Source organism: Bos indicus, chromosome 27 (assembly GCF_029378745.1).
Source record: "Bos indicus isolate NIAB-ARS_2022 breed Sahiwal x Tharparkar chromosome 27, NIAB-ARS_B.indTharparkar_mat_pri_1.0, whole genome shotgun sequence".
In the NCBI taxonomy this organism is placed as follows: Eukaryota; Metazoa; Chordata; class Mammalia; order Artiodactyla; family Bovidae; genus Bos; species Bos indicus.
This window is the reverse complement of record NC_091786.1, coordinates 20001971-20018404: the sequence shown is the minus strand read 5'-3', so window position 1 is coordinate 20018404 and position 16434 is coordinate 20001971. Positions and strand designations below refer to the sequence as shown.

Below are 16434 nucleotides of genomic sequence, written 5' to 3'. Positions count from 1 at the left end.
ACAGGTCTTCCAGAACTACCAATTAAAGCAACCAAAAGAAAAAAAAAAATAAGTTATGTAACTGCTAGATCTTTTAAAAGTATTCATGCTTGAAAAGGATTCTTGTCCTTTTGGATATCAGGCTTCCTTTCAACCATAACTCATTAATACTACTTAACATTTTTCCCTTTGGAAAGATTATAAAGATTATAAATGTTAGAATTCCAAGTGAGTCACCAAAAGATCTGGTTGGTAGATTATACTTGTAATAATTGCATGCCAGCAATCAAAATAAAATTCTGGGGACTTGCCTGGTAGTCCAGTGGTTAAGATCCCAACCTTCCAATACAAGGGATGTGTGTTCAGTCCTGGGTCAGGAAGCTTTAAGATTCCACATGGTAAGGGGTCATGGCCAAAAAAAAATTTTTTTAATAAAAATTCTGAATGTAAAATGTTAAAGTATAGGGAACTTTTATTAGATGGCAGTTATATTCAAGTATTAATAATGAAGACTCCCCAAATAGTAACTTGATAAAGTGACATGATAAAAGTTTCTTTTTCTCTTGCATACGAGAAATTCAGTTTGTTGATTCCATAACCATTAAGGACCCAAACTACTTCTGTCTGCTGAGCTCTCCCTAGTGTTTGGCTCTGATTCTCAGAGTCACTCCTGGTCCAATATGGTTGTTCGAAGTTTGTCTTTCAGGGCCAGGCAGGAAGGGCAGATAGACTCTATACCAGTTTTTGTTGCCCTTTAAAATGAGTTTCTGGAAATTCCACCTCACCCAACTTAACTGTGTTTTATTGGCTGGAACTTAAGCCTGTAGCAACAACTTGCTACAAGAAAAGCTACAATATTGCTGCTCAGAATAAAATCAGGACTCTCTTATTTAGGAAGAAGGGGAATATTTGGTTTTGAAAAGCAGCCAGCTGTCTCTATCTATCATAAGGCTGTAGGAGACATCTCATCCAGACTTCTCAGTTTAAACTCTGAAAGCCCTGTCAATACAGCTGGCATTGGCAGGTTTGTAGTCAGAACATAGGTCTTCTCTTGCTGACCTGTTTTAACTAGAGGACTTGGCAATTGCTTCTTGTTCAGTTGCTAAGTCATGTCTGACTCTTTCCAACCCCATGGACTGCAGCATGCCCAGCTTCACTATCTCCCGGAGTTTGCTCAAACTCATGCCTACAGTTGATTCTACTAATGATAAATTGCTTCCCTGGTGGCTCAGACAGTAAAGAATCCACCTGCATAAGGGAGATTGGATTTGATCCTTGGGTTGGGAAGATCCCCTGGAATAGGGCATGGCAACCCACTCTAGTACTCTTGCCTGGAGAATCCCCATGGACAGAGGAGCCTGGCATGCTGAAGTCCAGGGGGTCACAAAGAGTCAGACATGACAGAGTGACTAAGCACAGCACAATGATAAATTATATAAAGCAATAGTAATCGGTGTAGCACTAATACAAGAGTTCTTTGCCTTTTTACCTCACCAGCTTAACTCCATCTCTTCACAACCCCCTGAGAATATCTCAAAATAGTATTGCCTGCTTATTTGATAATTTTTTCTATGGTCATTTCCCCCTCAAGATACAAGTTATATTGGCTGTCTAGATTCTGTGATTAAAATGAAGTTGTTTTAGTAGACTCTACAAATTTTAATGTTTGCTTTTAACATTAATGGTTTTTATAACTTTGGATAAATTTTTTTTCTCACATTTTCTCCTACAGCATAGCTGAAATACAGAAAGATGTGGAATACAGGTTGCCTTTCACTGTAAATAACCTGACAATTAACATTAATATGTGAGTAGAATTGTATCCTGTTTTTTCATGGAATAGGACTTGGAAAAATCTTTTTATCATTTTGTTTCTTAGCTACTGTCAGAAGTAAGCTGTTTAAAGTAAGCTGAATTTATTTCCTTTTCTAGTATCTAAAGTTTCTTAAACTTACACAATTCTGTGAAATAAAAAAGTTTAAATATGTCATTGTAATAGAGATTGCGGTAAGAAACCATGAAAGAGGAAATGGAATACAAAGATGTAATAGATCTTTCATTGATTTGCACTAAACTCTTCGCTGGAGGCAGGCTGAAAGAGTGAGCATGACAACAACAAACAGTGGAAGGGATCGTGTGCAGACACTGTTAGAGGAACAACCACCTTTACATCAGAAACAAGTTAAAATATTCTAGTTTTCAGCAACCAATATAATACATCAGCCAGCAAGTTCACAGTTGAATTTGATCTGCCGATTATTTTTAAAGAAAAAAAATTAAAAGTAAAAAATAATAATCATTATTAAGGTTATTAAGTAATAAAGAGGAAAGTTTGGGCAAAGTGATTGCTAGTACTCATTTAGCCCTAAGTGCATTTATTAGACTTCAACGTGAAAGAATTATTATTACCTCAGATTGCATTAGGTGGCTGGCTGCTCAAGCAAGTGTTTGAGTGAGGTACAGTAAAAATGCACTTAACTTGAAGATAGAAACTATGTTTGTTCATCGTCAGATCTTCATTGCCTAGTGAGGTACCTTCACGTGGGATCCCATATTAAATCCTAGTTGAATGAGTGGAAATTAAACGGTGAATATATAGCAGTGCCAACCATTATGCTGTGTTATGTCAATATATGGGAGCTTTATTAATCGTCACAGCCGCCCTGAAAACTAAAACAAATTATATTCAAGTAGGTAGTGAATACAGTAGTCAGGAGAGAAACCCAGACTGTTTGGGCTCCAAAGGCCATTCATTGCCTCTTTTCCAAAGTAGTTTAACAGCCTAAACTATATACCTAAGGTAGTTTTCTCTCTCATCACACACCCTGGTACAGCTAAGTAGGAGAAGCCAACAAAGACCTAGTTTCCCTCTTGACAACAATAGTTCCCTGAGCCAGGAGGGGAACGGAGTGGCAATTTAAAAGGATGTATTCATCTAGATTTTAGAGATTTGCAAGGTTCCATGTCCCGTAAAAGTGCATTGTTGGAGACTTCACTCCCTAATTTCAAATTTGCAGTAGTTCTTAAAGGGTTAAGATTTTTACTCTTTTTCCTTTTGGTACTGAGAATTTACTGTTAATTAGCTGAAACCATAGGACTGACCTCAAAGTTGGGAGAGATGTGTTAATTGAGACATTTCAAAGAGAGCCGCATAGCACCAAGGCATGGTGTCAGCTCCAGTATTCCAACCCTAGTACTTCTTATTTTATCTACTTGCTCATTAAGAATTCAGTGTATAGTGAAACACTTCCTGGCAGCATTTCAAAAGAAGGAAAGCCACAAGAAAGTTAGATGCCAAGACCTGTGGTTCAGTAAAAAGCCAGACTGGCATAACATGGTTCACCTGATAAAAATGTATAATTTCTGGCTGAAATTTTGGATAGTTTGGTATAATGTGATGTATTTGAAAGCAATTATTGGCCCAGTTTGAAGAATAGTCTATAATTCACATTATCCTTACTCCACATTAAGAAGGTTTTACTATATTGAATTAATTATAGTCTCGTTGCCAAAGTGTGTCTTTCTGTATAGGTTCAGTTAAGTCAACAACCATAATAGAGCACTAATTACTGAATAATCTGAATGAAAGTGTGAAAATTTAATTTGCTTTTAAGTAACTTTGTTTTAGAATTATGATTATATAACTCTGTTCTACTTTTGCCAGATTGCTTCCTCCACAATTTCCTCAGGAAAAACCAGTGATCAGTGTTTATCCACCAATACGGCATCACTTAGTGGATAAACAAGGAGTGTATGTTACCTCTCCATTAGTAAGCAATGTATGTATATGCTATGATTTATTTCAAAATGTTCACTATACTTAATAGATAATCCTGATTTGGAGGCTTTTTGTTTTTCAGTGGTGAGGACCTGTTGATGTTAAAACTTGGGTTCATTGTAGATCTTTTATAGTAGTTAGGAAGGGATTAAAATTCAAATTTGCCTTACATTTTTTAGAATATGTATATGATTCACTAACATGAAGGACTATAACTTAAGTGTACTCAGTATTTACCTTTGAACCTTCAGATTACTGTCAGTAGTGAAGTGTGGAAATAGTTCAGCTCCAGTATTAACTAAATAAACTTTTAACCTTATTTATGGTATTGCTTCTATAGTAAGTTGTGGATGTTCAGTTGACATAATATCCTTTGCCTTTCATTTAATTTTTGACTTATAAAAGTGGATGTAAGGTTAAGTTTTACAGTTTAATTATCTTAATGAGACTATATAATCTTTTTTCGAAAATGATTTCGATCACTGTGTATTACTGTTACTTTTAGTTTACAATGCATTCAGATCTTGGGAAAATTATTCAGAGTCTATTGGATGAGTTTTGGAAGAATCCTCCAGTTTTAGCTCCTGCTTCAACAGCATTCCCATAGTAAGTATGTTTGTAACAAAAGAGTTTGTATATACATTTATTCACTTTTGATCTGAGTAATCAAAGCATAGCTTAAAAATTCAAATAAGGTTAAAAGGCAGTCTGCTTTCCACATCCTCACCTTCACAGGCAGATACATTCATACTTTTCAGAGGTAACTGGATTTTATTTTTTAGCTGCTTGTCTAATATTTATCTTCATCTTTCTGAATAATATATAGATACTGCTCTCTGTTGATTCTTTGATTTTAGATACCATCTACTGACTTCCTATCATGATTAATGAAGGTTTTAGTTATTTTTCACATACCTTTCTTTTCCCTCATCCTCTGTGAAATTATGATTTTTACTTAAGTTTGTGTTTGGTACTTTCATTACATTGGCTCTCAGAATATTCCCTTCTGCTGAGCCAAGTACTTTATAATGATTACATTTCTGTTATGGTATAATTTTTTGCATTTCTCTGGAGTTAATAATTACTTCAGTTTTCCATCAGTTTTGTATTCTTTGATGTTTTTAATTTCCCACCTCTTTTCAGCAGCTCTGAAAAATATCATTCAAATAATTTTTTCACATCATCAAGCCTGTCAGGTAATCTTGAGGTTCCAGTATTTTTTCCTTGCAAATATTGCTCCATTTTCCCCCTCCATTCTGAATTACTGTACAAGTGCTGTCCTGCCATCCTGGGATTTCCCTTTCCCACCTTCCTGTATGGGACTCTCCTTTTCCTGCATCCTGTGTTTTTTTCTTTCTCAGGCTATTTCCTAGTTTCTTGCTTTACTTACTCCCTGTGGCTTCCTAAGTAAAGGTGTGTTCAAGTTCCTAAGGATGAGTAACAGTTTATCCTAAAACTTGTGGTTGAAATAATGAGCATTTATTTTCCTTGTGAATCTGCAGTTTGGTTAGGTACTAATAGAGCTTGTTTGTGTTCCACCTTTGGCATCAACTGGCATGGCTTAAAACAGCAAACACATTTATTTGCTCATTATTCTTCAATTCAGGAAGGGTTCATCAGAGAGCTCTTCTCTGTTCTACTGACCATCAGCAAGCTCTCATCAGAAGCTCTTACCTGGGGAGGTCAGTTGAAATACCGAGATGCAGCCTGGGCTTCCTCACACCACCATGGCTGGGCTTCTGGGGTGAACATCCTGAAAGAGTTATGAGAAAGTCATATTCACCTTCTCTGGCCTAGCTGCTGAAGTCACGCAGTGTCACTTCTGCTTCATTCAGTTTGTTGAGGCAGTCACGGAGTCCTGATCCGATTCGAGGGGAAGAAAATAGGCTTTTCTTCTTAATGGTGGAGTGGTAGGGTTCTAGAAGAGCATGTGTGCATGCTCAGTCACTCATTCGTGCCCAATTCTTTGTGACCCCCATGGACTGTAGTCTGCCAGGCTTCTCTGTCCATGGGATTCTCTAGGCAAGAATACCGGAGTGGGTTGCCATGCCCTCTTCCAGGGAAATCTTCCCAACCCAGGGATTGAAGCCATGTCTCCTGCCCTTTCAGGCAGATTCTTTACCACTGAGTCATCTGGGAACCCCCCTGGGAGAGCACATGGGACCAGAAGTAGTGCTGTGACCATTTTTGAAAGTACAGTATGCCTTAAGATGCTGGGAAGAATAATTTTGAGATTTCTTCTTTTTAACCTGCAAATATCTTTAATATGCCCTCATACTTCATAGTTGATAGAGTGTGTTGAAGTGGTTTCCACTGACTTTTTTGTTTTGTTTTTCTTTTTGTTTTTTGTTTTAATTTCTTTTTGTTTGTTTGTTTTATTTGGTTTTTCTCCACTGAGAATTTTGAAAGCATACCTCTATTCCTAAGGTGTCCCATGCCATTTCGATTTCTAATCCTTTGTTACTTTTTGTGTTCAATATTCTAAAATTGCATAATGCTGCAACTTCTGACAGTCACTATTTCCTCTTCCTCTAATATCTCTTGCCTTAATTGCCCAGTTCTTTTACTTAATTTACTTTTTCTTGTTCAAAAATCAGGTCGTATTTTAACACTGCCTGGAAATCAGCTTGGGCTAGATTATCCCATTCATTAGGTATATCAAACTCAGCCATCACTTTGCGCTCCTGTGTCTTTGTCCTAGAGTCAGAAGCCTCTGTGATATTCTTTATCTAAAAACTGAATTTACTATTTTCTTCCAGGATAGGGCTAAGTATATCTCATTCACCTTATTTGAAAACATAAGCCAAAAAGTCTGTTTGTTCCCATATCAAATAAGTTCTGTGATTTAGTACACATTGTTTAAAAAGCAAGTTTGCTACATTTCTTAGATTATATTATAGGTTGTACCTATAATAGTTTTGTTCAGAATTAGTAAGACTTTATTTCAAGGATATATTTCAAGTAGAAATATTCTCATGTTGATCATATTCTTCCTAAATAACACTTTATATTTACATACATGTTATTAATATACTTTAGATAAAAGTAAAGCTCTAAGATTAAGGTGAGCCATACTTTGAAATAAACAAGCTTATTAGAAAACTATCTTATTTTTTTCAATCATAGATTCACTTGGCTTAAAATTTTAAAAATATAAAGGGGTGTGGGGTAAAAAGTTCCCTTCCATTTCTTTTTCTCTTGCAATTCACTTTTTCTTCTCATTGGTATCCAAAGTTGGTTGTTTGAGTGCATATGTATAGAACTCCTGAGATATTTTATGTATATACAAAGAAATATGTACATGCAGTATTTTATTCCCTCCTTTTTTTACACAAATGATAGCATACTATTCCCTTGCCTTTTTTTTTTTCATCTCACTAGTGGTATGGTTCAGAGAGCCTTCCATATTGGTACATAAAGCACTTCCTCATTCTTCTTAATGGCCACAAAGTACTTGTTTTATGGACACAACATAACTTAAGACTCCTAGTAATGGAATTTTTGTTGTTTCCAATCTTGCATAAAAGGCCCACCCTTTTGCCCTTAGTGATGCAATGAATAACATTAAAAACATTTTACCCAACTGTAAGTATTTTGTTGGATACATTGTCAAAGTGGTATACATATTTGTAAGTTTGACTAATATTTCAGAATTGCCCTAAGGAGTAAGTTGTACCAGTTTTTACTCCTGTGCTGCTGCTGCTGCTAAGTCGCTTCAGTCATGTCCGACTCTGTGCGACCCCAGAGACGGCAGCCCACCAGGCTCCCCCGTCCCTGGGATTCTCCAGGCAAGAACACTGGAGTGGGTTGCCATTTCCTTCTCCAATGCATGAAAGGGAAAAGTGAAAGTGAAGTCGCTCAATAGTGTCCAACTCTTAGCGACCCTATGGACTGCAGCCTACCAGGCTCCTCCATCCGTGGGATTTTCCAGGCAAGAGTACTGGAGTGGGGTGCCATGGCCTTCTCCTCCTACTCCTATATGCAGTGCTTATTCCCTTTGCTGACATGGTGATTTATCAAAAGGGATCTTTGCTAATTTTTAAGTGGAAAATGATGTTAGTATAACTTAATTTGTTTTATCGTACAGTGAAGTTGAATCTTTTCCTAAACAGTGAAGTTGAATCTTTTCCTAATTTTTTTTTCTCTTTTCTTGAACTTGTGTATTCTATCTGATTCTCCATTTTGCTATTGGGTTGTTAGTCTTGTCAGTGTGTAGAAGTTCTTTATGTATATATTAGAAAAATTAACCATTTTCCTATGACATGAGTTTCAAATGTTTTCCCCCAGTTTATTTGTCTTTATTTATAATAGGCTTTGTCATATAGAGAGTTTTGTTGTTGTTTGTTTATGTCAAGGGATTTTTATCATTTTCTCTTATGACTTTTGAATTTGGGATCACAGAAAGTCCTTTCCCACCCCAAAGTTTTAATTTCCATGATATCTTCCAGTTCTTTAAGATTTTTTTTTAAATTAAAGAAAAAAGCTTTCTGTTTTAATTTGTTCCATTTGGTTTCTCTTTTATTATTATTATGAGGATCTGGCTTCAATTTAATTTTTTTCCAGATGTCGCAGTGCTATTTATTGACCTCTCTCTCTTTTTTTTTTCACCTGATTTGAAATCTTGTTTTACTATATCCTAATTGCTATATATGCTTGGGAATTTTCTGGATTTTGTATTCAGTTCCATTGATCTTCCTATCCATTGCCAGTGTTTTCCTTTAAAAAAAAGTTTTTTAAAATTAAGGTTTTCTATTGTGTTTTGCTTTATGCCAGGATTAAACTCTCTTTACCCTCTTTTTTCAGGTTCTTTTCTTTATATTATTTATTTTTCTGTATAAACTTCAGTATTACAATTTTAACATTTGTGACAAATTTTCTTCCAAACAATTACAATTTTTTGCTAACTTATGTCATTAAATATGACATTAAATTATGTCAAAAACAGTAGCACTCCCATTTAAAAAATTGTTTAAGCTAGATATATTTTGGAACATTTCAATACTCTGATATGTATTTTTCCCCAACACCACCAAGTAATTCTCCAGTTCTCAGCAAACACCGTGTTCCCTGCAAATTGAACTCAGTTCTGATGTTCACAATTCTGTCCACCTGGAGATGGGGTCAGATCCACAGATGAGGGAGTCACAGACTGCTCCATTTCACATATCAATGGAAAATCCATAGGTGGTTCCTGTGCTTCTGACTAACTGGCTATAAATCAGAGGTTCCCATGGATTCCCCCCACCCACCCCTGTTTTGATTAATTTAAATGGCTCATGAAACTTCAAAAATAAATTTACATATGTTTAGTGGTTGGTTGTAAAGGATACAGATGAATAGCCAGAGGAAGAGGTGCCTACAGCAGGGCACGGTCTAGGAGAGCCCTGAGCACAGCAGCTTTTGTCCCCATAGACTATGGATGCATTCACGAGCAGGGCGCTTGTCGAATCTTCCTGTTCTAGAGATTTTATAGAGCTTAATTAGCAGCCCCCCTCTTCCCTGAGATCGATGAGTGGAGCTGAAAGTTGCAACTTTCTGTCACTTGGTCTTTTTGGTGACCAACCCCGTCCTCAGACTGTATAGGGATTAGCCTATATGTTGTTAAGTTAGATGCCTGCCCCCTCAGGATGATGCTTTAAGATGGGCAGATGAGCCTCTATCACAGTAAGTGGGGTCCTCTAATGCGCTGGGCCCTGAGCCAGGAAATCCTGTGCCTCCGAGCCCTTTGAGAGCTGTTCTTAGTTTGCCGTGCCTTGTGGCTTTCTGGGATGTGAGCTCTTTTGTCTTCAGAGCTAGATGTTTGGGGTGTTTGTCTCTCAGCCTCAAACTCAAACCTTAACCCTCCAGAGAAAAGCTCTGGGTTTTGAGTTTTCTTCAGGTTGTAGGTCCTCTTCCTGAGGGTGGGGTTTATGGTGAGATTGTGTCTCAACCTCTCCTACTAGCCTAGATGTCATTTTCTTCTTGTTTGCCTGATTTGCTCAGATACTTTGGGGGTTTTTTTCCGGATGAAATTGTTCCATATATAGCTGTCGATTAAATTTCTGTGGGAGGTGAATCCAGGATCTTCCTATGTCACCATCTTGAATCAGAACCCTGTATTTATCATCTTGCAAAAATATATTTTCTGACTTTATCTTGAGTACATACTGCTGTGCCACTTTTTCTAATATATATGCATGATTTTTACATGCATCTTTTAAAAAAAAATTCAGGAAAGGCTTTCCTGGGACTTGTGCTGCAGCACGAGGGAGTGAACTCAAGAAACTGGGTACCCTTGCTTGCTCTCTGAGGAGAGCAGGCTGGTTCCTCACATGGAGTGAGGATGGGGGCGGCTTGTGGTTGGGCAGAAGAAGGGGTGGCCCAGCTGGCCTGCCTACCCCATGGTGTTGCTGTGTACAAGGATCATGCATAGTACCCTGCTTTTGCCCCAGGTACCTCAGAAGTGGCTGTTGGTTTGTGGCCTTTTTGTGACATTTCATAATTTTGTAATATTATTCATAATTACCCTGACTGCGGTGCATTCGGTTGTTTTTAGGCCCTTAAAGTTTCTTTGTATTCTGTTGCTCAAGGAGACATTTGTCCAGGTGCAGGCACTCCATCCAATAAAAGGTCTCAGATTCAAGGTCCCAGCCTATCTGAGGTGTTTATGCATCTTTTTTATAGTTAAGCATTTTTAGCAATTCATCTATACAATTAATTTTTCTTTGAAATTTTCTAGAAAAGCAGTCTTGACTTTCAGTCAGATTTTGCCAAATATAGTGAAAGCTACTAAACAATTGCTATTTGAACAAGTTTCGTGGACTAAGTGTTCTCCATTTCTTCTCTGAAAATATTCATTGATGCCAGTAGAATGCTCAAAACTCAAATATGGCCTTTCTATTCACTTCAACTGTGACCAGTTGAACTTACATTTTCTAAAACATACTTCTTTTTCATGGAAAGAAATAAAAATATTCTTTTTAAGGGGTGTTCTTATTTTTCCAATTTATATGATATCTAATTTACTTATAAAAACTAGTGGCCCCTGCCATAAACAAATTCCATCTATAGTGCATAACAGTTGTTATTTAGAACAATTAAGGAATAATTTTACAAATTTACTCCTAAAATCTAATCGCATGTTTTTCCTCTCTTTCTCTTTAGCCTGTACAGTAACCCAGGTGGGATGCCTCCTTATGCTTCTCAGGGTTTCCCATTTCTTCCTCCGTATCCCCCACAAGAAGCTAACAGGACTATCAGCTCTTTATCTGTTGCTGACACTGTTTCTTCTTCAACAACAAGTTATACAACCGCCAAACCCGCTGCTCCTTCATTTGGTGTCCTTTCAAATCTGCCATTGCCCGTTCCCACAACAGACACTTCAACACCGGTTGGTATCTCCAGATATCTGTATTTTGTACCCTTGAAATACTCAGTCAGCAAACATCATATTCCTCCTCGTGCCAACCACTATGGCACAAAAGATTTTTAAAAAATCACATTTTCAACTTAAGGAACAATGTCAAAGAGGTAACCATCAAATAACTGTAAGTAGAAATGTTAGTCTAGAGTTACTATGAAGACACAGTTGAGGGAATAGTCAGTGCTCCCAGGGACCAATGTAGAGCTAGAAAGATAACCTTTATATAAGATGAGATTCTTTTTTTTATACCACTTTATCCTTGGTGCCTCAAAGTATGCCTGATCCATACAGTAGGTGCTCATTTAAAATGAGGCGGATGAATGAATGAGCTCATGCTTGAGGCCACATTTTGATAGATGGTAATGAATTTGCCAGGATGATAAGGTGTTGTCATGTAAGGTAATTCTAAGAGGCAGCAGCTCTGACAAAGATGTGGAAGCATAAACCAGATGGCACATTTGTGAAGCCGCCTGTTACAGAACCCTCAGGTTTCATACAGAACGCAGGCAAAGACACAAGAAGGATTATGTAGGAGAAGCACGTGTCAGCTTATGGAAGGTCTGCCCTAGGGTACTAAGGACATGTAAACCAGTGTCTCATTGGTTTAAAAAACTGTGTTCTTAAATTAAGCTGGTAACTGCTGCCACAAGGGACATTACTGAGGGAGAGACCATACATTAAACGTATTAAGGAGATTTAAAGGCCTTTATTTTTAACCCTTAGTAAAAGAGAACTTTTCATGGGTCCTTGATTTTAAAATGTGACCCATATATTCAGACAATGTATATTCTATTCCTTATCTTCCCTACTGTCTTATAGAAGTTACTTAGGTAACTCTTGAGACTTTTTGCCAAGTTAGTAACTTTTCTAAATGTAATGCCTTTTGCTTGAGACATACTCATATACATCAATGAAACACGCATATAATTCTCCACATTTGTCACAGATATCTCACAATTGGAGATTTGTTTTATAACCACAGGTAGTCACATGATCCTTCCTCGTCAAAAAAAAAAAAAAAAGAGCCAGTAACCCTATATGTATAAAGATGCACTGAGAAAGACGGAGTGAAAAAGAATGGGAGGGTAAGGACAGTGTGGAGTGCCAAGAGGATGTGTGATAGTGAAAATAGTTATTGGATGCAGTACATTAAAAGTTACTTTTATAACCAGATAGGAATAGTCGAAAAGATGGCTAAAACTTAGCACTATTTCAATCTCTCTTTAGATAAGCCAAAATGGTTTTGCTTACAAGATGCCTGATATTCCTGATACATTTCCAGAACTCTCAGAACTAAGGTAAAAAGCTTGGACAGTAACATTGGTGTTTGTTGTCTATTTAGTTTGTAAATGCACACATCATTTTCATGTTGTCACTATTGCTGTATCTTAGTGGGAAGTGGAAAGTTTTATGAATCTGTGGTATGTCTTGCAGTTCATATTTATTGACTTTGTAGTCTGTATCCAGGAATTTCTCTAGATCCTGGGAATGCTATAATAGTTACCAGGATAATGATGTCCTTTCTCTTGTGTGGCTTACCTTCTTGTGAAAACTATTTCTGAATACATTAAAGTTCTCATAAAGTAATAGAAAAGTGTTTTTACAAAGCCATATTTTATTCAGATTTATGGCAGAAAAGTTGAATATTCAAGTTTAAGGTATCATTTTTCATGAGACACTGTTTCCCTAAGAGGCTCCATGAAAAAAATGTTCTGTGGTCACTCAGGCTTGTAAAGTTGCACTCTTTATACCACTGTTGAAGGTTTATAGTAGTCATGAGGCTATTATCAATGAGACTACTTAATGCTATTTAAAATGTTTGCAGTTGTTCTTGTCTTTAGTATATATCCCACCAGGGATGTACAGCCAAATACTCATGAGAAATCCTATAGTTAAAAAAAGTTTAACTTTGTTTGACCCAATGTTTTGCAGTCATTTTAACAAAATAGTGACTTATTTTGTGCTGATAACGTTAATTAATGAAGTTTACAAATACCACATACATGTTATAAAGCAGTTGAATGCAGTGTGATGCTTGCAGCCACCCCAGAAAATAGGTATTATTATTGTTGCCGTGTTATAAAGGATTCTTTCCTTTCTTCGTTTTTAAAAAAATTATGAAAATGTCAATACGAAAAGATGAACCTCTTTGCTAACCTTCCTCCAGCTTTTTTACAGGAAATATGGGTATAGGTCAGAATTAAACTCATAAAACTTTTAAAAATATTTGAAGTGTTTTAATCCATTACTATCTTTTTTTTCTTTCTGTTTTTTGTTTTTTTTTTTTTTAAACAGTTCCATCTTTAGTAGGGAACTTTGGCAAAACAAAGATGCCATGGGTTCATCATGAACAGTTTTTTTCCCTGACCTAAAGTCAACCATTTTTCTGAAGGGAACTTATTCTTTTTCAAAATAACAATTCCAGTAAGATAACAGTATCAATAACAGTTATTGAAAGCAGAGTAAGTTCTCCTTTTGTTTTTTACAATTCATTTGTCTTTAGGATATATTTAATCAGAGATGTACAGCCAAATATTATTTTTTAAAGGCTTTTTAATGAAACTTTTTTGGATGACAATGTAACTTAGGGGAAAAAAACAGGTTCATTTATTTCCTTTTGCTTTGAACTTTAGAGACTTCTTTTTCCCTTGTTTAATTTTATTTTTTAATTATATAATGCTTTTGTGTGGATCTCTAGTCAAAACTGAAAGACACTCAAAAGCTTGAGCTTGCTCCATACCCCATCCTTCCAATTCCCTCTTACACTCTGGATATCGATTTTTGCTTTGGGATTACCCTTCCACCATTGTTTTGTAAAAACATTTTTATGAATACATGTACATAGACACATACCTTTATCATTTATTGTGATAGCCACATGCCTATTAGCTAAATCGTCTTGATACTGTATTTAGACTACTTTTTGTTCCATTGTGTTTGGTGTTTTATTTGCTTTTAAGGTTACAGTTTGCCTTCTTCAGAGTATATATAAAAATACATGTCAAAGATTATGTAGAACTCTGTCAGCTGAATAAAGCTGAAAAACTGGATATTTATTGTCATGGAGAAAATCTAGATAACTGACATTCATTAACATTTTCTTCTATTGTGTTTCTAGTGTGTCACAACTTACAGATATGAATGAGCAAGAGGATGTATTACTAGAGCAGTTTGTGACTTTGCCTCAACTAAAACAAATTATTACTGACAAGGATGACTTAGTAAAAAGTATTGAGGAACTAGCAAGTATGTCTTTCTTTACTTTTTAAATTTCCCAAGAAAAATGTGATCTTTATCTAGAAATAAACTAGAATTTATCTTACAGGAAAAAATCTCCTTTTGGAGCCCAGCTTGGAAGCCAAAAGGCAAACTGTTTTAGATAAGGTATGAGTTAGTTATCATTTTTAAGAAGTCCATATAATTTTAAAGTAGAATGAAACAGCATTTTGATTTTCTCTTTTAGTATGAATTACTTACACAAATGAAATCAACTTTTGAAAAGAAGATGCAAAGGCAGCATGAACTTAGTGAGGTAAGATTGTTGAGCTGTTTTCTTTTACCATAAGAATTTTTACTCTTTTTTTTTTTTTGACAGTTAACAAAAACATGTTTATTTTTGTCTTCAAAGAACAAACTGTTCTTTTCCCAATATAATCTTGATTAACTTACAAAAATGGGCATTTACAATGCATCGTCAAAGCATTTCCCTTTAATGGGAAACTTGACTTCACAGAATATAAACATTAAAAGACTAAAAAAAAACTTTTGTTGTCATTACAAGACAGAACAGCATCTAGCATAAGTCAAGGAAGTCATTCATATTTCAGGTCCTTGTCCTCCAGGAACCAGCATTGGTATATTATTTCCCTTTAGAAAAATTGGATCTAATTTAGTAATTCTTCTTCCTTCTGGTATGATTTCAAATTCAGTGACATCTTCCAATACCATATTGACAAAGTCACCAAATCCCAGAAGTATACCAACAGTCTCCTCATCACTCTTCATCTCAATGTGAATTCTTGATCCTATCCACTCGTCCACAAGCTCTAGAGGAAGCAGCTACAACGGGTTAGTGGTCAAATTAGCTGCCATGGCTAAGCTGGAAGTGGACTAGAAGTTTTACTCTTAATATACACGAGCCACATTCTTAAATGTATTATTATCAGAAAGCATTTATTAGGCATTCGAGTTTATAAGGCATGATAAAACAGCCTTGAGTTATGCAGATGAACAGCTCTCAGTTTTATGAGCCATTATCAGTCATTTTGTGGTCATGCAAGAGCATTTGGTTCCAAAACAGAGAAATATAAAAAGCCCCATAAATAACTGTTCTGGGAGAGTTATTATAAAGCCAATTTAACTCTTCTAATAAAAGTTAAAAAGAAAAATTTTAGTTTTAGACTTACTTGCAAGCCTGTATACAGCTATCTTAAACAAGAAGTTAGCAAATTGGAAAATATAACATATAGAAAGTATAAAATATAATTCACCACAAATAATAACTTGATACTAGAAATCTAGTTATGTGAAAAATCGAAAGCTTTTTATAAAATTAACCCTTGTTTCTGAAAAAAAAAAAAAAACTTTAAAAGGGGGAAATCATTTAAAAAATTAAATCGGACATAATCTTCATATATCAACAACCCACATCATAACTAACAATATTCTGTTTCCTTTAAAATCAGGAATTCTAGGAAGTGAAGCCAATGTAGTAAAACATAAACTAGAAATAAAACAACAGAAAAAAAAATGGTAAAGAGAATATAAATTTATAAAAGATTTCATATAATACGATCGTTCTTTTTAACTTTTTATTTTGTATTGGGGTATAGCCGATTAACAATGTTGTGATAGTTTCAGGTGAATAGCCAAGGGACTCAGCTGTACATACACATATATCCATTCTCCCCGAAACTCCCCTCCCATCCATGCTGCCATGTAACACTGAGCAGAGTTTTCCATGTGCTATACAGCAGATCCTTGTTGGTTAGCCATTTTAAATACAGCAGTGTATACATGTTGATCTCAAACATCCTACCTATCCCTTTCCCCCATTCTTCCTGCCTAGGAACTGTAAGTTCATTCTCTATGTCTTTGTATTATCTCCTTGCTTTCTTTCCCATGTGGTCTTCCTCCATTTATACTAAAGTTTTTGGCATGTTCTGGCCTATCTCAGTTTTTGCAAGGGAAGATTTACCTTTGTTTATTGATGTGTTTTTGGCTATTATGTTCCTGGTCGGCTATTAAAAGGTATATGGTACTCTAGACCTTTGTC

General features: G+C 35.9%; 1 protein-coding gene and 1 pseudogene across 1 annotated transcript in view; one reads left to right on the top strand and one right to left on the bottom strand.

The window, feature by feature from the left end:
* VPS37A (VPS37A subunit of ESCRT-I) overlaps positions 1–16434 on the top strand; it is a 32420-nt gene that overhangs the window by 11496 nt on the left and 4490 nt on the right. The window contains exons 2-9 of the mRNA XM_019953413.2: positions 1712–1786; positions 3644–3758; positions 4263–4363; positions 10901–11126; positions 12387–12457; positions 14278–14405; positions 14485–14543; positions 14623–14691. Coding sequence (XP_019808972.1) covers positions 1712–1786; positions 3644–3758; positions 4263–4363; positions 10901–11126; positions 12387–12457; positions 14278–14405; positions 14485–14543; positions 14623–14691 — 844 coding nt within the window. The remainder of the gene's footprint in view (positions 1–1711; positions 1787–3643; positions 3759–4262; positions 4364–10900; positions 11127–12386; positions 12458–14277; positions 14406–14484; positions 14544–14622; positions 14692–16434) is intronic.
* LOC109553421 (U6 snRNA-associated Sm-like protein LSm5 pseudogene) lies at positions 14755–15179 on the bottom strand (annotated as a pseudogene).